The following is a 23,714-nucleotide window of genomic DNA, read 5'->3' on the forward strand; positions in this document are numbered from 1 at the left end:
CTCCCCACTGTCGGGAGACGAACACCCATCTGGTGGATGCGGCGGCACTACGTCCACGCCGCATGAAACGTAACACACGCAGAATGAATCTAATTTTGTTTTTAGCTTCGTGCCTGAAGCGAGCGTTTAATGTTAGAAAACACTATTACCTCGCCTTATCTATAGCGAGGGTGAGCGTTCTGGGGATCGACAGAAAACGCTTGAGGGGACTTCTGTTCGGGTCTTGAAAGACTGTAATGCCCAGCTACCCTCTCAATTCCTTTCGCCGTTCGACTTAACTTCTCCCCTGGGTCCGGGAGCTTGACAGAGGTCTAAGACTAGGATAACGACAGGTCCGAACAGAAGCACCCTCCACTGAATAAAATTCACTGCCTAAATTAGCACTAAAAATTTGCATTTTACTCTTTGGTAAAAAGATATTTTCACAATTATTGAAAACCAAAGTATACGCGCTCTCAAACAAAATGAACCCCATAGAGAGAGACTTACAATTTTGTCAATGGTTTGAATGGGAATGCAAAAGTCACTGAATCCCATATAAATGCAACAAAATATTAAATGTAAAATATTACCTTAATAGATATAAGAAAAGAATATCTATAAATTAAAACTAACCCTTAAATTAAGGGGTTCCAATAAAAGGCGAATTATCACCCGTACCCATTGGAACATCTACAATTAATATACGAACAATTTTAGTATTCCAAAAACCACCAAGTAAACAACGATACATAGAATCGTGCGCTACATCGATTATAAAGAATACTGCGTCGTATAAACATTAAATGAACTGTAACTTCCTTTAATCTCTGACTAAAGAAAAATACTGAAAGGACCAATTAATTGCAAAATAAAATGTTCCTTTTATATAGTACAACTTAAAAACTTGAGTTGTAAGAAGAATGTACTATTAATAAAAATCGCTACAAAGAGATATCGTAATATCCTAACGATACTGACAACTGCGTAACATAAATAAACTGAACGCTAGTTTATCTTTGAAAACAGATCGAAGATTATCTAAAGAAAACCTATTAAAAGGATAAAATTTTCTTAAAATTACAAAATCCTTCAACCTAATTTATCACTTAATATTTCGAAAGAAAGTATTCACTATCATTCTTTGTAAAAAGGCAAGTCAGAATTTTAGCCTATGTCATAAGGCTGTGACGTTATCAATGGACGAGATGTTTACATCCCACCCTTATGCTTTCGTGAGGTTTAAAATAGGTTGAAAAACCTTCTAATCCTACCTTTTAAGTTATAAACACGTGATCACAGATCAAATAAACAAATAAGCGAATGCCAGAACCCAAAAATTAGGTATACATCACCAAAATACTTCTAAAATCAAAGTTAATCACGAGTGAATTCCAACACTTCTTGCTCGCAAGAGCACAGGGAAGTTTAGAAGTGTTTGGGATAGTTTGGCCTATCTACCGCCAGGGCGCTAGTGTACACCTGGCATATCTACGATTGCCACGAGATTTTGAATTTCTGCGGAGCGTCCAAGGGACTATAGCCATTCTTATATAACCAGCGGGTAAGTTTTATATTTAAAAGAATTGTTTTATGAAAGGTAAAGGAGAATGTAAGAGAAAGCAAACACCTATTTTTGTGATTAATGTGTTGAAAATCACCTCTTTGTGTCATTCCATGTATTGAGGCATATTATTCTCCTAAAGTGTATAAAAAGCGTTGCTAATGCAGAAAATGAATGTGTGAGGTATTGATGAATTGGGCAGAATTGTTGGTGGAATTAATAGTCATCTTTGAAAAGGAATATTTTTGGTGGTTTTTCTTCCTTTTTATTCTTTTATCAAACAATTTAAGACATAGAATCAGATACCCCAGCAAAAATAATGTTTAATTCTGAAAACAGAATGGTTTTAGAACAAAAAAAAGAAAGAAAAAAATATTTTGAGCATTTTGAATTTTGCAGTTACAACTTACACAAAGCTGTGAAACATTCCTAAATCAACTGCAAAAGGGTTAATATAATATCCTTAATTACTGTACTGTCCTTTGATATAACATATGAAGGTAAAACCATAATCCTTGTTTTAGTAAAATAAGAATAGTAACAAATGCTGTACAAAAATAGTAGTTAAACCACAACATTATAATCCCCCATTACTTACTTTATGGCTTTTTGGAGAAAAAAATTATTACGTTATTGTTGCACACTGTTTTATGAATTGTAGCTCGAGACATCATGTAAAATTTTATGAAAGATCAATTTGAAGCTAGTATTATATAGTTAAGGAAACATTACACATTGAAAGCCACAAACCTGATATATTTTGTCTTTTTGGCGAATAGAAGAAGACTGCAATTCACTTACAAATTCTGACAGGCCAAGACATCGCCCCAGATCTCCCCATCGTCCACGTAAAATTTCACTTAAATATTTGCAAACTGTAATATATTAGAAGTGCTGTTAATGATCTTCTAAATTGATGTTACAGTATTAAATGGTGTCAACTTATATTTTTCATAATAATAAAATTAGTGTTTCCAATACAACCCTATTACTTTCAACAGAGCCTATTTGCATATCAATGTGGTGACCATGTAAAAATGTCAGGGCTACCAATTTCTGGGGCCATGAGTTCAAGCCCCACTAACAGTTTCACAGGTGTTATGGGTAAAATCACAACCACACTGTCCCTATGAGCTAGGGACAGGCTATTTGGTGGTCGATTTCCCATAGGACTAGCTGATAAAGTATCAGCAGCCAATGTCTGGTCCTCTATGATCCAAGATTAAGTGAAGAGTTGGCTTTAGTGCTGATTAGTCCAAGAAACATCGTTTGATATGGTGCTGCTGCTACTGAGAGACCTTTAAACATAAACTTTGAAAGTACAGTAATTACATTTTTTTCATAGCTATACAAACCTGTGTCCTTTAAAATACGGAATTTCTTCAATGGAGCTGGAATGGCCATTGAATTAATTAACAAGTTAGTTAAAGAAAGGTGGTAAGGGCAGGAGAGTAACACAGCCTGCTCTCCTATGAAAAACTTTTTGCTTTTGACCCTCATCTTAGGAAAGAGAAAGTAGATTAAGGTGGGAAGGACTCACGTTTGTATAGTTACATAAAAATACAAATTACTTTTAAATTTGTTATTTGTTTTTAAGGTAAAATAAATCTTTCGTATTTTAAACTAGGGAGAATCACTTATTTGAGGTTCTCTTAGAACTTAACTGGTTGGTTCATTTTTCTTCCTTGGAATATGCCAGCTTCCCAAGTCCCATACACAAGTGAAAGAGATGACTTCAACAACCTCCTATTAGCCACTTATAGGGATGGATAGGCTTACATGAACTGACCATTACTTGGTTTGTGTACCTGATACTTAGTCAATGAAGGAATATTTTTCTCCCGAAAAGGGAGAATCGGTCTGGAATGTAATACTGTACCTGGTGTACGATGACTAATGGGTTTGGTATACATTCCACCCTCCACCAACTCAGTAAGGGAGGATGGAGGAGAATTACAGTATTTATTACATAGCTAATTACATAGAATCATGCTCAGAAATATGGCTTACCAGTATCGATGTCATATCCAGCATGCAGCTGTATGAATGGTTCTAACCCAAGGTGACCCAGTCTTTCTACCTTTCATTCCAGGTTTATGTAAAATAATAACATGACAAATTCGTAGATAATTTTTATTTTTCCTAACTATACAAACCTTGGCTATTTATTAGGGGTTTACAGTAGTCACTTTGTTTGGAGGTAGGACTTCAGGGGGGATAGGGATGGCGGGCAAGTTTGTTTAAATAGCTAAGGTTTGTATAGTTAGGAAAAATAAAAATTATCTACGAATTTGTCATTTGTTCCGTAAGTGGAATACAAACCACGCTATTTATTAGGGGTGACTCACCCATTAGGAAGGGTGGACATCCCTGCCAATCTGGCTTTTGGCTTTGCCCGGGGGCTCCTTATTTGAGTATGTTAGTACTCAAAAGTAAAGAGTCCCTGCCCTCACTAAACCTCTCTACGCAAGGTCAGCGGCCTACGCAAGCTGTGTGTTGAGACGTGCAGAAGTGTGACTGTCTAGGTAAAGGTATTCCGAGTCTATGTAGGAAAAACCTGATGTAACCAAGACTTCCCAATACCACCTCGCCAGGGTAAGGGGACGCAACAGTATTAGCTTAATACTAGGTACACAAGGAAGCATGGTTTACCTGCAGTGGTTTGAGGTCAGCTTATGCAGAGAACTGAGGATGCTGCTTTCCCCACGAGAGGGTAGGATGAAGAAAAGAATAAGAGCCAGTCAAATCTTTTCATTCATGCAGACTAAAACCAGGTAACAGTGCCCTCAACCTTCTGCTACTTGTCCAATAAGGAGCATGAGGTACAGTATATAACCAGCTGTTGTGCAGCCACCACTGGACCGATAGAGATCGTATCAAGTTCCTGTGGGTAACGCCTTGCAGGAGAAAGGTTGTGAAAGTCACCTGGAGCATTCACATCCTTTCTTGTAAAACCTGCGTCACAGAGTAATCTGCTAAGAAGGACCAGGGGCATAGTTATGCCCCTGACACTGTGAGTCGTCATGTCGAGATGATGTTTCGGTGATCCTCCTCTAGTCTCTGCCAGTGCTGATGACAAGAGAAGGGACCTGGGCAGGCTGTTGCCGTTTTCTTTAGGTAAAGTCTCATATGTTACCCTGGGTACAGTAACGGATGATCTGGATCATCCGTTACCGAGTTGAGACTTGTGTAGGATCCGTCACCTCTGGAGACTGTGTCTAGCGACATACTGAGGGACGAAACTGAACATTGTCTTTCGCCCTTCTCAATAATAGGCGATGTCGAAAGAGAGACCATGAAGTTCCTTGACTCGTATGGTTGCTGTCCGAGTGTGTAGGAACATTGTGTTCTTAAATCAGGAGAAAATTTGTTGCCTGGTGAAGTGGAACATAAGGAGGTCCCTTTAGGGATCGGAGATTTGAACCATGTTCCGAGAGGAAGGTCTCAATTCAGACTGGGGAAAGGCAAATTGTAAGTCCGTATGAGTTAGGAAAAGTCTATCGATGAGAAGGTGTCCTTTTCTTTCAGTTTGAAGGTAAAGGATCAAGGTTGAGTGATCATCTTTACCTGTCGGAACTGAATAGGGGGTCTTTTCCTCTTGTATATACTCGAGGATTCTGCTATTGCTGGAATCGAGGTATCGAGTGGAGAGACACACTTTCACATGAGACCAACCACACAAGACGTTATACTGCCTGGTAGACTGATGCTGAGAAATTCCTCAGATATCTAGACAACTTTTTCGCAAAGAGGTATAGGGTAGTCTCCAGGCGTACAAGCATAGCAAAACTATAGCTTGTGGTAGGTGTCGAAGTGGGTTGTCTGTGATGTGGAAGGGTTCTCTTGGAGACACTTATCAGGAGCTGCAAAAGGTTTGGAAACCGTTCAGCATAATGCCATAGCGGAGCTAGGAGAGTCCTTGAGAGGTTGACCGATGTTCTAGCCTTCTTGAGTGCCCTTCTCCAGATAAAACAGGGACAAGACGTAAACTTCATTGTTGTACCCACCGTTGTTGCCAGAGCGCCTTGGGGTCTAGGGCTGGTGAGCAACGGCAGCCTGAGATTCAGGACTGATGCGAACAGACCCCTAGTTGGAGGACCTCGTAAAGTTGGGACTTTGTTGGCTACATGGCGATCCAAAGTCCATTCGGTATACCTTATCTGAGATGCTGTGCACAGATTGTCGGCGAGCACGTTCTTCCAATCTGGAAGGAAGCGGGCTGATAGTGGTACCGAACGGACTTTGGCCCATCTTAGTGTTTATACTGTTAGATAGGAAGAGGCTACGAGCAAGTTCCTTCTTGCTTGTCGATGTGTCTCTCTATGTGGTGTGTGGTGTGTCGTCCATCACATCACTGAGTGGTCTGTTAGGAACCGATGAGGCTGCTCAAGGACCGGAAAGTTGGCCTTCATCTCTTAAGAGATTTAAGTGAAGGTACTTTCAGGCTCTGTCCAGAGGGCTGAGGTCGTGTGGTGCAGCACTATGGTCCCTCCTCTCTTCTTTTTCTGACTCAAGTCTCTTGGAATGGAAGTTGTTCTTTTTCTGACTCAAGTCTCTTGGAATGGAAGTCGTTCTTGTTTCGAGAAGGTTTTGTGGAGATTGGTGTCTAGAATCATTCCCAGACTGCCCTTCCTCATGCTGCCTCCAGTAAACTTCTTGCCACACACATCACTTGCAATCCCAACAAAATTTTCTTTTACTAACTTCCACTCCTCTAAATTACCCGTTTCTCTTACTTTCACTTCGTCATATGCCATTTTCAACCTTTCTTGATATTTACTTTTTACCCCCGGTTTTATTAGCTCTTGAACCCTCACTAGCTCCCTTTTACATCCACCTACTCTATTCCCCCACTCTTTTGCTACAACTAATTTTCCTTCCACCAAAAAATGATCAGACATACCGTTAGCCATACCCCTAAACACGTGCATGTCTTTCCATCTTCCAAACATTCTTTTAGTTATCAACACATAATCCATTAACGTCCTTCCTACCACTCTTCCATTTGCCACTCTTACCCATGTATACTTGTTTTTATCTTTCTTTTTGAAAAAGCTAGAAATTATCACCATCTCTTGCTTAACACACATATCTACCAGTCTCTCACCACTCTCATTTTCACCTGGTATGCCATACTTCCCAATGACACCTTCTACCTCTCTAGCACCCAGTCTAGCATTTAATTCACCCATGACAATTACATAATTCCTGCTACCCAGTCCTTCTACACACCTAGTTAATTCGTTCCAGAACTCATTCCGCTCGTCTTCACTTTTCTCACAACCTGGCCCATACGCACTGACAAAAGCCCAACATTCCCTACCCAACCTAACCCTTACCCACATTAACCTAGATGATATCTCCTTCCATTCCACTACTTTACCTGTCATCCATTCACTCAGCAATAAAGCCACACCTTTTCTTGCTCTTCCCCTTTCAATCTCAGACACTCTACCAGACATTTCACCAAACATCACTTCACCTTTTCCTTTTATCTTTGTCTCACACAAAGCCAATATATCCATCCTTCTATTCCTAAACATCCTTCCCATCTCACATCTTTTACTCTCTATCGTACTACATCCACGCACATTCAAACACCCCAAAACTTGAGTACGGGGAGCAGTCACTCTCCCCCCCAGCTCCACTTCTTTGATGTCTCACAGGATTATAATACAGGAGAGGGGGTTCCCAGACCCCTCGTCCCGTCCCTTTTAGTCCTCATACCCATCTTAATTATAGAGGCAGGCAAACCAGATAGAATGCTAAGAGTCCTATCTCAAGAAACAATCCTGCCTCCTAAATCCAAGGGTAACTTTTTTGCATGAGATAGTTCTGTATGCCAATATGGGAATATTGAGAAACCTTTCATCCAAACATTATCGGATAGTTGACAAGACTACCACAGCTCCTACAATTGGTTAAAAAAAAACTCCAATCCCAGCAATGGTATCCATTCCTAAAAATCTACTGTGAAAAGATGAAAAGAGGTTGGACAACAAGGTGGGAGAAGTTGATAAAATATGAATGAGACTGAAATAATAATAAACAATAGAAAAAATATGAGAAATTTTGGGTAAAATTGAGAAAAAAATATTCCTCAGTTCAAGATCTTGCCCAAGATATGCTACTACATCATGGTTCTCAGGACAATACCCGACAAAAAATAAACTTCTACTAACTCTTCCAAGGTACATGACAGACTATCAGCCACTTTCACTTCCTGAATATACAGTACATCACAGGGTACTGTTTTGTCTGAGTAATACAAAACTGATTGTAGAGAAAATAACACCCCACTTCAAGGCTGCCAGTTTTGATTCAATGTTGGAGACACCAGTTTCACAATCTAGGAAAGTCAAGTCATAGATTATTGTAATTTTCATTGATCCTGTTACTGGCATAAACAAGATACATATCTTTCCCCACAAGCATCAACAGACAGGTCCAGTGACTTAGCCTTAACTGAATAATCTGGAGGTTTCAGAAGTTAACACTTTAATCAAATCCTTCAATTTATGGAAAGCATACAATCTCATCAGTTCATTGCAATTTCCCTTGACTCTTTCTTCCTCTATTAACACAAGGAAAAGGCTTGGCAAAAGATTAAAACAGGAATACTGCATATTTCTTACGAAAATTTACCAGACCTAAAAAAACACTTAATTCCCTTAAAGTAAAGTTTTGCAATTGGTGGTATTACTCTATTACATAAATGTAGTTATGGTAGTTCAAGCTTTGCCCTTTAGCTCCCAATTTCTATTGCTTGCATCTCATCTAAAGTTTCTGAATGTCTTTTAATGAAACATTAGAATTCATATGTTGAAAATAATCACCTGTTCTCTAGCTTGCAGTACAGTTTTTGTAATGGCCTTGGTACTTGTGATGCTCTTCTTAAAATTTCCAGTGTTGTTCAGAAATCTCTAAATTTTGGTCATGAACTCCACATGATTGGTCATAACTTTAGTGCTGCTTTTACTCACATGGAAGTTGATATACCCTTTTCTAGTAGTATTATTTAACTTTTAACTAACAGATTATAATGAGTAGTTGCTGATGAGCACCATATTAATTATAATAATGTAATCTCTGGTGTTCCCGATTACATTAATGTAACCTCTCGTGCTCATCAGGGTTGTATTCTTGGCCTATTACTCTTTATATACCACCTCTCAATCATAGTTTCTTTGACAATGTTTCTTCAACAATATATACTGTATGCAACTCCTTTAGAACAAAAATTTTACAACAGAGTTTAATAGTAAAACTAAAGATTAAATTAATTCATTATTTATCCATAAGTAACAAGAGGATGAAACAAAATATAATCAATAGTACATTTAACACAGCACGAAATATTGTGATAACTTAATAGCAAATAATGCTGCTGATAAATGTTACAGGAATGCCTTTTGGCTGCAAAATGCTCAGTCTAACAATGGATTCCAATTTTTTTTAGTCTAGCTAAGCAGTACTGAAGCTGGACTTGAACTTAAAGAAAATAAGTGATCTGGGCATTGCACAGACAACAACATCATAAAGTCTACAACTAAGAGCAATCACTTGTACTTACTCTCTTGATGGATTGCATTATTTTGTAAGGGTTGTCTGATCTCCTCGGTAATTGGACTTACAGGCTGTGATAGCAAATTTGATTTTGTGTATGTTTGCACACGCTCTTTAATCATTTCAACATGCATACCCAAGTACTCTGTCAACTGTACTAGCACATCTACTCTGAAAGCAGAAAATGAGATTTAGATTTCAGTGATTATGTTTTAATACAATCTACTTAAAAAAAAATGGATGCAAACACCTACAGTAACCTTATTTTTTAAATATTTTTTATTACTTACCCAAAATTCTCTGCTATTTCTTCAAAGAATTTTACATAATTTTACTTTAGAAATGGAGAAATTCTCTATGTCCTGACCCAGTAGCCTCCCCACCGATTGTTAGCGCAAAGCTTAATCTACCTTAGCTACCTCACAAATTAATAAACTAATCCTTTGTAGTCAGAAACCTAACTAACCAATAAGATACCAAAATAAGTAGGGAGGCATAGGGCACTTTGATAAAATTTGGATACAAATTAAAACAAATAATTCTATTTTAGAAATTAGTTTAACATTAATGGCTGATTCCCACAGTAACAGGGAGAGTTATACTGAAAAGTATAAGTGGTAATATACAAATATCTCCTTCCCTCTGAAATATTTCATAACTAGTGTGAAGAAAAAGTGTCATATATTTCCTTTTCTACACAAAATTTAGCATTGCCAAAAGGGTCTAACTGGGTAAAGACCAATGGTGTTACATATGAAAGTTTGATTCAAGACAAGAAATAAAACATTATTACACTAGAGAAGCAAAGTTCCCGGAACTATCCAAAAATCAACTTTTATCTTCTAACCATACCTAAAAGTTATTCAGTTTTCAAAGTATTTCTAAATTTAACCTGAATGACTTTTCCATGCAATTAGTAAAAAAAAAAAAAAAAAAAAAAAAAAAAAAAACCATGGTGCCACTACTAGACTTAGGGTGTAGAACCTATCCGTCATACTCTTCTAAATATTGTAGTGAAAAAATTACAAAATTGGAAGTAATTTGTATTTTTCCTAACGATACAAACCCGTACCTATCTATAGGGATTATCTTTCAGCAAAGCCGGAAGACTAGTCATACAGAATTGTAAGCGAAGTGGCAACTACTGACCCGCTAGTTAGCAGGGTGTAGTGAGGGATAGCGGTGGTTGCCAGCTACCCCATTTACTTACACACCAGTGTGTCTATCTCACTTTTGATTGCAGGCAGGACTTTTTAGGGGGACAGGTGATGGCGGGACAATTTGTATAAATAGCTACAGGTTTGTATTTTAAGGAAAAATACAAATTACTTCTAAATTTATCTTTTGTTCCGACATTATTACAAAGCCTACACTGTGAAAAACGAAATATTTGCAGATAGGAAAAATACAAATTACTTAAAAATCTTTGCATTATTGAATTTTTTTGTATTTATACAGTTTTGTTTTTGTTAACTTTTTATACTTTGGTCCCTTAACATTATATCATTATATTCTTTTTTTTTTTTTTTGCAGCACGCTCTACTCCCTGTAGGGCTTGGAGATGCTAGCTAGAATTGCAGTCACGCAGTAGAGGTACTGTCATGAATAAGCCTGTGGATATCAAAGACAAAGTAACCAACATACGTCATTAAGAAGATGCATGGATCAAAATAACCAAAGTACCCACACCTACATGTTTGATAAGGTGCCATTGGCTTGGCTTAACATCAATGTCAGATCAGGAGAGAGCATAGGGGAGTTAATGATCCCGACAGGAAATCCTCACTTGATAGGGGTAGAAAATAGCCCCTTAGTAGGGTGATATCCACTGATTGGAAGTGTTTACCTGCTGACTGTACTCTTGTATCAATTCAAGCTGCACTTCATAAGATACTGGTAATCACAATCAAGAGACATATACTTTGCATATCGGAGTGTAGTTTATAATGTGCAAAACTTAGTTACCTTCTGTGGAACATCCGAGTTGTCAGTATACTGTACAGTAGTTTTCTAACTGCTGTATTGTTATATTGCAGGAATACTGGCTACTGTATAATCTATACTGTAGTTCTGCCGGTATACTACCAGGCTAGGCTAGCACCTGGCGGCACTTGCCGACAGAGAGAGAGAAAGAATGGAGAGAAGGACTACTGTATTATCATAGTTTAGTACAATAATTAGGGTTGTAGGGACTACTGTCTCTATTGCCTTCTTTCCAGAATGAGGATTCAAATGGAAAGGGAGAGAATGTATCAATTCTAGCTTCCATCCAGCCACAATATCTGTTGCCGGCTGCACTGCCGGTTACAGAGTTTGTAGATGGCAGTCCAAGAGAGGACTGAAGAATACTCAAAAGTTGTAATGGGTCTCCCAAAAGCAGCCGTCATGGCCGGCACAACCTTTCCTGAAGCCTTGCTTCTGTTATGGGGAAGGTCAAAGCGGCAATCTAGCCGCCTTTGTAGGAGCCCGGCCGGCATCGTAATCAGCCCGGCAAGCGGGGAGATTGTAGAATACCGGCCACAGAGGTTGTGACGGCACTAGAGGACAGAAGGGGAAGGGAAAGGGTCTTATATTTTGCATAGAAAGAAGGCAGCAGGTATGCCTCCTACTGTCGGCTGCAAATCAAGGAAACATAGTTTCCTATGCAGGCGCCGTCTTGGGCGGCAGAGGAATAACGATTCCTTAGCTGAAGACATTGCCGGATATAAGACATGTCTTCTAGTCCACAAGGGAGAAGGGTAGCGGCAACTGTACTACCACTTTTGGTTGTGGACTAGGGAAGCCGGGCTTCCTATGCCGGCAACTGTGTAACCGGCAGGGGAATGACTAATCCCCCATCAGTAGAGTTCCCGACAACAAGACTGAATACTCTGAGTTACTGTCGTATTTCAAAGCCGGGATACTCACCGGCAAAGAGGATGGACAGAAACACTATCTCAGTCAAGCCGGAGTACACTACTCTATGGGAAGACAAAGGATAGGGTTGCCGCCTAATGGCGGCACTCAGAGGGAAGGAAGGGTTTATCCTTAAATCTCTAAAAGAGACGAGTATCGAATTATGCTAGTAATTCTAGATGTATTATCTCTGATTGAATTAATAAATCTATTTTTGGGTGAGATAGCCATGTCGACCTGATGGAAGGTTCATATAAGTAGCTTCCTAAGGGATATTTGACTACAGTGATATTCCCAGAGAATCTACCTTTAGGTCTCCAGAATTCTAACTCCTGGCGTGAATATCCTTAAAATTTTTCCTATGGATATCGCATAAATCAGGGGATGTATATCTTGATACGACACATAGCAATCTTCACCCCGAATAGCGTTTTCGCTTCGAGGGGGAAAGTGGCAAAATTTGAAGGGTAGCCGATATCATGGTTACCCTTCCTCCCTTACTACTACGAGTATCCAGATGGCGCTGTACGTCACCCCCACGCTTATTCCTTGTAGCATTGAGCAATGTGCTACAAATATAGTAGTTTTGTGAGGGATCCTGCCAAGGCCTTTTCTATAGAAAAGGAGGGCGGGTCCATCAGGACGACATGGCTATCTCAACCAAAAATAGATTTTTCGCTTCGCTCAAAATCCGTTTTTTCGGCTCAGGCCATGTCTTCCTGATGGAAGGTTACCAGAGAATTATTTAGAAAGTACTGTATCTGTGGATTTTCCAAAAGTGCCTTAACCTCGGGACAGTTATTCATTGGTCATCCAGACCATAGAGACATATGACGTTACCATAATATGTCATTACTGCTAATCATAAACCATGTTAGTGCTTCCTGCCCCCTGCAGGGAAGAGTCATACTAGACATAGGAAAGAAGTCTCAAGGTTTGCATATAAAATATGAACAAACATAGCATCAAGAGCATACAGGTCTCGCTGTACGCGTTACCAGATAAAGCTTGTACTCGTATAAGAACAAAGGTATTAGCTATATATTTTGTTCGTATAAACATATGCAGTTTATTAAAGGAAAATAATACTCGACATAATTTTATTGAAAATCAATTTCGGGGCGAAATAGGACGCAAATAAACATCAAGTATTTATTGGTAATAAATAACCAGCAAAATCAAAATATATAACAAAATGTTAACATAATGTTGATAAATGCAATGAGAAACATGTTCTACAATCAAAATCCAGAAAATGTTTGTTTCGCCTTAAAGGGAAAACGTGTTAGAGCCACTGTAAACTGAAAATTTATTAAATTTTCTGATATGCATTTCTGTGATATTGATTGTCTCTTCACACTGTGTAAGAACACACAGCACAAGTGTTATCTCTATGTTTCTTCACCTTGAATAACTAGAACAGTCCATAGCGTCACCTTGGTGACACTTATTTTAAAGTATTGCACTGTGAAGTGTCAACACCTTCACCCTTACTTTGACAGTCCCAATCAATTCACTGTTCTTCGCAGCACTAGACGACAGGTTTTAATACACTACCTGCCGCCACCACAAAGCGTTCAAGTTCTTGCACTTGCTTCGAGTATTGTTTGAAAAACACTCTGGACGACTTCCATCCAGTGTATGAGCGAAGACGCTCAAAGTCCATGTATTGAAAGAAATTCAATGAAGAAGCAATTTTTCTCGGATCATGACCTGCGGGTGTACTGTCAGGATCCGCTCTGCGAATAAAATAGGTGATCTTCGCCTTTAGTTGTTTTAGGGATAGGTTTGACCCTGAGGTTTCTCCCTTAAAGAGCTGTTCTCCCCTGAAGTCTGAAGTTCTACGAAGATAGACCTTTAGACACTATTGGGCACAGCAAGATATCTTCCTTCAGAGGGCAGATTCTCCAGGGACCCCACCTTTTGGTAGGTAGCTCGTTCTTGGCGAGAAATGTTAGGTCAGGAAAAAGATTCAGTTCTCCTACTTCTGTGAACTGAATATGGCCCTCATATCTGGATAGGGCCACTATTTCACTAATCTGGCCCCCGAGGCTAGAGCAACCAAGAATATAACTTTTTGGGTCAAGTCTTTCAAAGACCAATGCTCATTTTTTACTGTTGAAGCAAAGTGTAGAACCTTATCCAAGGACCATGGAATGGGCTTCGGAGGGGCAGCAGGCCTAAGGTTAGCGCAAGCCTTAGGGATCTTGTTAAAGATATCATTTGACAAGTCTACTTGGGAGGCATATAGCAGAGGTCTAGTCAAGGCTGATTTACACATGGTTATCGTATTGGCTGCCAAACCTTGTTTATGAAGGTGGATAAAGAAGGATAAACAGAAGTCTGTTGAGATTTCTTTTGGTCCTTTTGCCTTGACAAAAACAACCCACTTCTTCCAAGATGACTCATATTGTCTTCTAGTAGACTTAGACTTATATTCTTCTAAGAAGTCTATACTATCTCGCGAGATCCCAAACCTTTTCTTTACTGCTAAGGAGAGAAAATCATGAGATGAAGGTTTTGGGTTTTCTGTGATGAAGCGAAGACAGTCGACTTCTGTACTTGTTGAGACAGTACTGGGTCCGGCAGAGGGATCAGCCTCAGCTTCAGTTCCAGTAATAGAGGGAACCAATTGCTCTTTGGCCACTTTGGAGCCACTAGAGCTGCCGTTCCCTGAAAGGATCTCAGCTTGTTGAGGACCTTCATTAAGAGATTGGTTGGAGGGAACAGGTAAATCCAGTTCCATCTATTCCAGTCGAGGGACATGGCGTCCACCGCTTCCGCTAGAGGGCCCTCGTATGGGGCCACATAACGAGGTAGTTTCTTGTTGTCGCTCATCCCGAGGAGGTCGATTTGCAGTTCTGGGACTTGACGTAAGATGAAGGAGAATGATCCTGCGTCTAGGGTCCATTCTGACAGTATCGGCATGAGCCTGGGTAGAGCATCAGTCGTCACATTGCGGAACCCTTGAAGGTGAACTGCTGATAAATGCCATCTCTTCTTTTCCGCTAGGCGGAAGATGGCCAACATCACTTGGTTGATTTGGGGTGATCTCGAGCCTTGAAAATTCAAACATCTAACTATTACTTGGCTGCCCAGGATCAGTCTTATGTGGACTGAATTGCGAGGGGATAGTTTCTTCAGTGTGAGAAAGACTGCCATGGCTTCCAAAATATTGATGTGGAAGGTCTTGAATAGAGAGGACCAAGTCCCTTGGACTTTCCATTGGTGGGAGTGACCTCCCCATCCTTCCTTTGATGCGTCCGTATGGATGATGACTGTCTTCTACCCCTCGATTAGACAATATGGACCAATTACTGGCCCATATGAAAGGTTTAATAGAAAACTTTCGCAAACAAGGCAAAAAGGAGGAAGCAAAATTCAAGATAGAGCTCTGTGAAGCTCCACTTGTCGCTCTCCAAGGGTCATACAAACGACCCAAAGACCAAGACCTTCCGACATTCTCCAAAACCAATCCCTGGAGGTATGCGAAGCTTATGCCGATTTTAGACGGCAAACTATACATCTCGTAGAAGAAGGGTGCTGTTCCTTTAGACGAAATCCAGTTTTGGCCAAGCATTGACACTTTCCCTAATTGCTTCTATTGACTGAAGCATGAACCAACGTTAGGAAAAGAAACGGAACTGAAGGAGGTCATGATTCTCGACCATGATAAGGCACAGGCTATCTTGTCAAGTAGCCTGAGAAAGGCGGGTTACTCAGTGTCGAAAGTGTTCACACTAAGTAACAGACATCCTACCTTTCTTGTTCCTGCTTCAATATCATTCCCCTGGAAGGCATTTAAATCGGTTGCCATGCCAGTGGAGGCAGGTAAACCATGTCCTGCACTTGAGGAGTACAAGCCTCTGTCACCAGCCTTACCCATGCAGGAGAAGGATTGGAAGGAAGTCCATTTAACCTTTTCAGTAGGAAAACTAGACGCGGATATCGCTAGACGACAGTTTAGCGAGAATCTCCCTAAACTTTCTGAATTTCTTTTGTGCAAGGAACAATACACAAAGGAGAGACTTTCAGCCTCCCTATCCCTACAGAACTGCATAGAGTTGTGTTCAGGCCATCAAAGTACCCCAGACATGCTCATGGTCTTTGCCAAAATGCATATGGCCACCTTAGTAAAAGACCTTTAGGCCTTTATGAAGGCTAGGAGAGCCTGTAGGGAGTTTGTGTTCGCTGCCGCAACAGTGAAACACGAAACCAGGAAGCTAATATCTTCCAAGATCTGGGGTAGAAACTTCTTTCCAAACGAGATAGTTAGAGAGGTGATTAAGAAAGCCACCACAGAGAACATAGGAATTCTCCAGAAGTGGGGCATCCTGTCAAAGAGAAAGTCTTCCACGGACATGGGTCCCCAACATAAAAGGAAGACGGTAAAGTCTAGAAATTTTCCTCGGGATGTTCAACAACATCCCACAGTTTCGATGACCGCGGTGCCACAGGCAGGTGGTCGAAGATGTAAACCTTTTGATCAGGCGAAAGCAAAGAGACGCTTCTGGTAGGAGGGAGGTTCCTTCAGGATCGCTGGACCTTCGATCCTTGGGTCCAAGGCCTAATCAAGATGGGACTAGAATGGCCTCCACCATCATTTCCTCAACTGTTCCTACACTCCAACCCCGTCCTGGAAGAGTATACCTTAGAGCTCTAGAGCATACAGGTGGTAAGGAAAGTATAGTCCATCGAATTCCAGGGAAGGCTGTCTGGTGTTCACAAGAAGGACTCAAGAAAACTCAGTGTCATTCTGGACTTGACACCACTCAACAAGTTCAAATAAAACAGCAAGTTCAGAATGTTAACCCTTCTGAACATAAGGACCCTATTTCAAAAAAGGGTGTTCACAGTCTTGTCAGACCTGAAAGATGCCTATTGGCAGCTTCCAGTCAGTCGCCCCCTCTCCTCCTACCTAGGATTCAAGTTACAGAGGATAAAGTTTGTCCTAGGAGAGATACTTGTCGGACTAAACACATTCCTAAGTATCTTCACGGGATTGGCAAACACAGTCACGCAAAAACCAGGCCTAGAAAAAGTTCATGTAACAAAGTACCTGGATGAAAGGCTGGTGTGGGCAGCACCCGAAGTGGCTGGTCTATGAGCATCCAAGGAAGTGTTCCAGTTCCTGGAACATCGGGGATGCAAGATCAGCTTTAAGAAGTCTTGATTCCCTCCAGTTCAAAGGCTTCAATGGTTAAAAAACCATTGAAACCTGTGGTCACACCAGCTCTCCTTTCCCTTGGGGATGTAAAAGGAGATCGCAGGGTCGGTCAAGAGACTATGGTAATCAGTCAGGATTCCAAGACGCTAACAGGGAGGAGTTCTGAACTCTCTCCAGTTTGCAATAGTGACAGACCCAGTGCTAAGAGCACAGAGTCTGGAGAAAGTACGCATCAAACGCTCGAAGAGATCTAAAAGGACTGATATAGGTAGTAGGTAGTAGGTTGGCCAAGGCACCAGCCACCCGTTGAGATACTACCGCTAGAGAGTTATGGGGTCTTTTGACTGGCCAGACAGTACTACATTGGATCCTTCTCTCTGGTTACGGTTCATTTTCCCTTTTGCCTACATACACACTGAATAGTCTGGCCTATTCTTTACATATTCTCCTCTGTCCTCATACACCTGACAACACAGATTACCAAATAATTCTTCTTCACTCAAGGGGTTACTGCACTGTAATTGTTCAGTGGCCACTTTTCTCTTGGTAAGGGTAGAAGAGACTCTTTAGCTATGGTAAGCAGCTCTTCTAGGAGAAGGACACTCCAAAATCAAACCATTGTTCTCTAGTCTTGGGTAGTGCCATAACCTCTGTACCATGGTCTTCCACTGCCTTGGTTTAGAGTTCTTTTGCTTGAGGGTACACTCAAGCACACTCTTCCATCTTATTTCTTTTCCTATTGTTTTGTTAAAGTTTTTATAGTTTATACTGGAAATATTTATTTCAATGTTGTTACTCTTCCTGAAATATTTTATTTTCCTTGTTTCCTTTCCTCACTGAGCTACTTTCCCTGTTGGGGCCTCTGGGCCTATAGCATCCTGCTTTTCCAACTAGGGTTGTAGCTTAGCAAGTAATAATAATAATAATAATAATATCGGTCTTTCCTTAATCGCTTCCCTAACAATGGTCAAAAGCCAGAAGCCTATTGAAAACCGGGCCCTTGCAACTACCCCGACTATTGAAGATCATCTACATGGATACCTAGTCGGAAGAATGGGGTGTTCACTCCCATCAGAGGAAAATCCAAGGGATTCGGTCATTTCTATCTAAGGCCATGTTAGTCCTGTCGTGGGTGGGGAAACTCTCCACGCAGATCAGACCTCCTCAGGCTGATCTGGGACATCGAAGCGATAATGAGACGTCAGAACCGACAAGGCTAGAGAGTGTCTCATATAGTTTAGGTGATGTTAGCCATCCTTTGCCTAAAAGGATGGCACCTATCAGCATTTCATGTACAATCGATCCGCAATGTGACAGCGGATGCTCTACTCAGGCTCAAGCTGATAGAGTTAGAATGGTCCACAGACGGAAACCTATTCTCTCCCAGATGGGAACAAGTCCCCAAGCAGCAGATCGACCTCTTCGTCACGAGCGTCATCAAAAAACTACCTCGATATGTAGCCCCATACGAGGATCCTCTAGTAGAGATAACAGACAACATGTCTCAAGTATGGAAGGGATGGACTCAGGAATTCCTGTTCATCCCATCCAATATCCTGCTGAAGGTCCTCAACATGCTGAGATCCTTCCTGGGAGGCGTGGCTCTGTTGGCTCCCAAGTAGCCCAAGAGCAACCGGTTCCCTTTAGTGAAGGAACTGAGGCCGAGGCTGGCCCTAGTACTGAACCTAGTACTATCTCAGAAGGTTCAGAAGTTAATTGCCTTTGATTTATCACAGAGAGCCCAAACCCTTCATTTCATGATTTTCTTGCCGTAGCGGTTAGGAAAAGATTTGGGATCTCAGAAGGCAATATAGAATACTTAGAAGAATAAAAGTCTAAGTCAACTAGAAGACAATATGAGTCATCTTGGAAAAACTGGGTTGCTTTTGTAAAAGCAAAAGGACCGAAAAAAATTTCAATGAACTTCTGTCTGTCCTTCTTTGTCCACCTTCATAATCAAGGTCTGGCGGCCAACACGATAACTATGTGCAAGTCAGCTTTGACTAGACCTCTTCTATATGCCTTTCAAGTGGATCTGGCGAATTAAATCTTTAATAAGATCCCGAAGGCATGCGCAAGGCTTAGGCCTGCAGCACCACCAAAGCCCATCTCATGGTCTTTGGACAAGGTCCTACATTATGCCTCATCTATGAACAATGAAGATTGTTCCCTCAAGGATCTAACCCAAAAGGTTATTTTTCTGTTCGCTATAGCCTCTGGGGCTAGTGTTAGTGAAATAGTGGACCTATCTAGAGATGAGGGCCATATTCAGTTCACAGAAGTGGGAGAACTGAATCTCTTTCCTGATCCAACCTTTCTCGCTAAGAACGAGCTACCCACAAAGAGGTGGGGTCCCTGGAGAATCTGCCCTCTGAAGGAAGATGTATCTCTATGTCCTGTAGAGTGTCTAAAGGTCTATCCTCGGAAAACTTCAGACTTCAGGGGAGGACACCTCTTTAACAGAGAAACCTCTGGATCAAACTTATCCCTAAAACAACTGAGGGCGAAGCTCTCCTACTTTATTCGAAGAGCAGATCCTGACAGTACTCCCGCAGGTCATGATCCGAGGAAAATTGCTTCATCACTGAACTTTTTTCAGTATATGGACTTTGAGTGTCTTTGCTCATATACTGGATGGAAATCATCCAGAGTGTTCTACAAACACTATGCTAAGCAGGTCCATGAACTGAAGCATTATGTGGTGGCGGCAGGTAGTATATTAAAACCTGTCGTCTAATTCTGCGATGAACAGTTAATTGATTGGGACTGTCAATTAAAGGGAGAAGGTGTCAGCAATTTCAGTGTGATACCCTTTAAATGAGTGTTACCAAGGTGACACTAAATCCGTTCAAAATCTCAGGTGTGGAGCTATACAGATAACACTCGTGCCGTGTGTACGTAGTACACAGTGTCGATAAGATACAACAATTACAGAAATTACAAAGGAAAAATTTATTAAAAAGTTTTTCTTCAGTCTGAGAGTGGTACTCATCATTTCTTCCCTTTTAAAAAAGGAAAATAATTTCTGTTTACGTCGCATGTATAATTCCTTTATCATGCTACATTCGTTTCACTTTTTATTTCATTTAGTCATTTATTCGAAATAATTGTCTATTAGAATGTAATTGCCTCCTAACTCACCCGGCAACTTGCATATTTAAGATGCCAGAGTTCTTTGACTTACTCATGTAAGTAAACTTCATATCATTGTATGCTTACAAACAATGGATATAATGGACACTGATATTGTTCCGACAATATATACAAACTGTGAGACCTTTTGTATACTCAGTGAATACTTACGTTTGTTCATACAATATATGCTAACCTTGAGGCCCCTTTTCTACTGTTTAGTATGACTCTTCCCTGTAGGGGGCAGGAAGCACTAACATTGTCTATGATTAGTGGTAATGACAGATAACGGTAACGTCATTTGTCTCAATGGTCCAGATGACCATAGAAAAATTGTCCCAAGGTTAAGGCACCGATGAAAATCCACAGATACAGTACTTTCTAGTAATTCTCTGGTAAACTTTCATCAGGACAACATGGCTTGAGCCCAAAAAACAGATTTTGAGCGAAGCGAAAAATCTATTTTTAAGAGATAGACATGTCGTCCTGATGGACCCACCCTCCTTTTCTATAGAAAAAGCCTTTGCAGAATCCCTCACAAAACTACTATATCTGTAGCACCATGCTCAATGCTACAAGGAATCACCGCCATCTTGATACTCAATAGTAGTATGGGAAATAGGGTAACCTTGATAACGGCTCCCCTTCCAAATTTGTCACTCTTCCCCCGAGGCGAAAGCGCTATTCGGGGTGAAGATTGCTATGTGTCGTATCAAGATATACGTCCCCTAATTTTTGCGATATCTTAAGAGAAATTTTAAGGATATTCGCGCCAGGAGTTAGAATTCTGTAGACCTAAAGGTAAATTCTCTGGGAATATCACTGTAATTCATATATCCCTTGGAAGCTACAATTAGGAACCTTCCATCAGGACGACATGGCTATCTCACCCAAAAATAGATTTTTGGCTTCGCTCAAAATCAGTTTTGTTTTGGGAGGGGTAAGGAAGGGCAGTGTCTCTTTCCATTATGACTGGCAGTGTATACGCCCAGTTGATATGAGAGTAGTGTGAACCATCGTTTCTTCCCGCTATGTGACAACTCCCAGACCTCACTTATCCCGGCATAATACAGGTAAAAGGACTGAAAACACTCCCACTGAGTACCTAGACACCTTCCAAGTTTTGTATGTGGTGATGTTTCCTACAATGGGACAACTCTAGCCACATACTCAAGAAGGAAAGTTCCTGGTACCAGTACTGTTTCTCCTAAGTTGAGGGAAATGGCCGGAGTTACACTTTAACTCCAATCGATCGGTCTTGAAGGACTACTTCAATGATGTCCTCTACTCATTCTTCTTCAAAAGCTGTAGCGAAGGCTTGCCAAAGATGAGGCAGGGGAGATGGGAGAACTTGAAGTCCATCTTCCCTGGAGTCCTGCTAGTCAATGACAACACTAACGAGAAGAGAGCCCACAACAGCACAACCAGGTGATACAACTTTACCCCTTCTGGGATTAGCACACAGACATAAGTCAGTGGAGGAACTCTTCTTCTGACATCGCACCAGCTATATCCAAGGATAACAAACTTCGTTAGGTTCACATTGTCATCATCATTTTATGGTCACACACATGTGATACAGTAGAACACCTACAGACATACCACCAGCCTGGAGCAAGTATGTTGGATAGTGGAGGGTTGAACAGTAAACTGTCACATAATTACAGTTACAGTATTAAAAAATACTGCCCTTGCCTTCTCCTATTAATATCCCTTAAACATAACTGTTTGTAAGACCACCTATTCAATCTGAAAGAAAAAGCTAAAGATTAAAACAACCAGATAAGGCTGCCGAGAAGCATGTCTGTACTCCTCAAAGGCCAGTCAAAGTAAAGGTAGCTCTACCTGTTGGATGGAAGGGGCCTATCAGCTATCTGACAGGCAACAATGTTTACCTCGTTCAAGGGCTTAACAGCCGTTTTGAGCTTTGATGAAATCACACTCCTATTAAAAGTAGAAGGTTGATACTATGTATAGGAACAAAACAATTTTACACAAGTTATCTTACTTGTATGGAGTTAAAAGTTTCCATTTTTCTAACAAACGAAGAGCAGATGCCAAGTCACTACAACCGTATATGTCCCTCATTCTAGATATTTTGCTTGATGATGATAGCTCCAACAAATGGAGGCGAACTTGATCCATTTGATCTGAATTCAGTCGTAACCAAGTACAGCAGATTTCATTTTTTAGGTCGGTGTAGGCCATTCTGTCAAGAAAAGTTTAAATATAATTTAAACGTACAAACATTTTCTTTAATCAAAGTTTAAACCTTAGGATAACCCAGATTTACTTATTTGAGTTTTTACAAGAACTCTTCCTTTATGAAAAAATTGTATTTAAAGTAGGTACAGTATTTATTATCCATGACTAGATTATCAATAATGTTGTATTATCTGGAGAGAAAATGAATGACATGTAAACATCAAATTGTTTTTAATCAATTTGTATTTTTCCTAACTATATAAACCTAAGACCTTTAATAGGAGTACATATGATTCAGCAAAGCTGGAACAGCCATTTGAACCTTAAACAACACAGTAATACTGCCATTGATGCTGGGTGGCAGGTAAGCGTAACCTTCGCTTTGACCTTAACCTAGAGCTTGCTGGCAAGTTGAGGCATGTAGTGTAACTTTAAGGTCTTAGGTTTGTATAGCTAGGATAAATACAAAGTGATTAAAAAATTTTATATGTCCCTTCAAGACATAGACATTTGACCTTTAATAGGAGACTCATCCAATGGGGGAGAGGAAGTCCCTAAAACCCTATTTAGCTAGTTTAATGGCTCAGGAAATGTCAAGGTATTTTGGTCATGGAGAAAAATGAAACTGATGACTCCTGTCAATCTGCTAACATGAGCATGGAGATGTTGTGGGTGATGCAATTAAAATTTGTTGTAAGTAGAGATATAATAGATTTTTCTTATTTTTAAATTAAAATTTTTACTTTCAGTTCTGTATAACTCACCTGCCCTTATAACTTACCCCCGCTAGTTAGCGGGGATAGACTAACCACCCCGCTCTCACATACAGTAGCCGACACGTCACTTTGCAATTGCAGGCAGGACTTCCTTGGGGTAGGTGATGGCAGGCCAGTGTGTGTAGAGTTTCAAGTTTGTGTGGTTAGAAAATACAAATTTTTTCCAAATTTTCATTTATTCCAGAGACACGTTTAAGGTGGGTAGATATATAAAACTAACTAGCTAATTGCTGAAATGGGGTGTAATTCTTGTGCTTTGATCAAGCTGTGGAAGAGTGCACTCTATCACCTCACTACATCTCAATGAGAGATAACGGCCTGAGCAATTGTGCGAAGGTGTGAAACTAAGCAATGTGACTCAGCTAGGTAAGACTTAATCTGAACCTCAGCTCCTCTTACATGGTCATTACCTGACTCTTACTTTGCTAGG

The 23,714-nt window shown here is 40.5% G+C and overlaps 1 protein-coding gene across 3 annotated transcripts in view; it reads right to left on the reverse strand.

Annotated features, from left to right (window-relative positions):
- LOC137644024 (uncharacterized) overlaps positions 1-23,714 on the reverse strand; it is a 244,723-nt gene that overhangs the window by 53,414 nt on the left and 167,595 nt on the right. For all 3 annotated transcript variants that reach the window (XM_068376906.1, XM_068376907.1, XM_068376908.1), the window contains exons 2-4: positions 22,312-22,512; positions 9,117-9,280; positions 2,294-2,418 (exon numbers count right to left, since the gene is read on the reverse strand). In XM_068376906.1, the coding sequence (XP_068233007.1) occupies positions 2,294-2,418; positions 9,117-9,280; positions 22,312-22,511 (489 nt within the window). In that variant the 5' untranslated portion in view covers position 22,512. The remainder of the gene's footprint in view (positions 1-2,293; positions 2,419-9,116; positions 9,281-22,311; positions 22,513-23,714) is intronic.

The sequence above is a fragment of the Palaemon carinicauda genome, chromosome 7, assembly GCF_036898095.1.
Source record: "Palaemon carinicauda isolate YSFRI2023 chromosome 7, ASM3689809v2, whole genome shotgun sequence".
Lineage (NCBI taxonomy): Eukaryota > Metazoa > Arthropoda > Malacostraca > Decapoda > Palaemonidae > Palaemon > Palaemon carinicauda.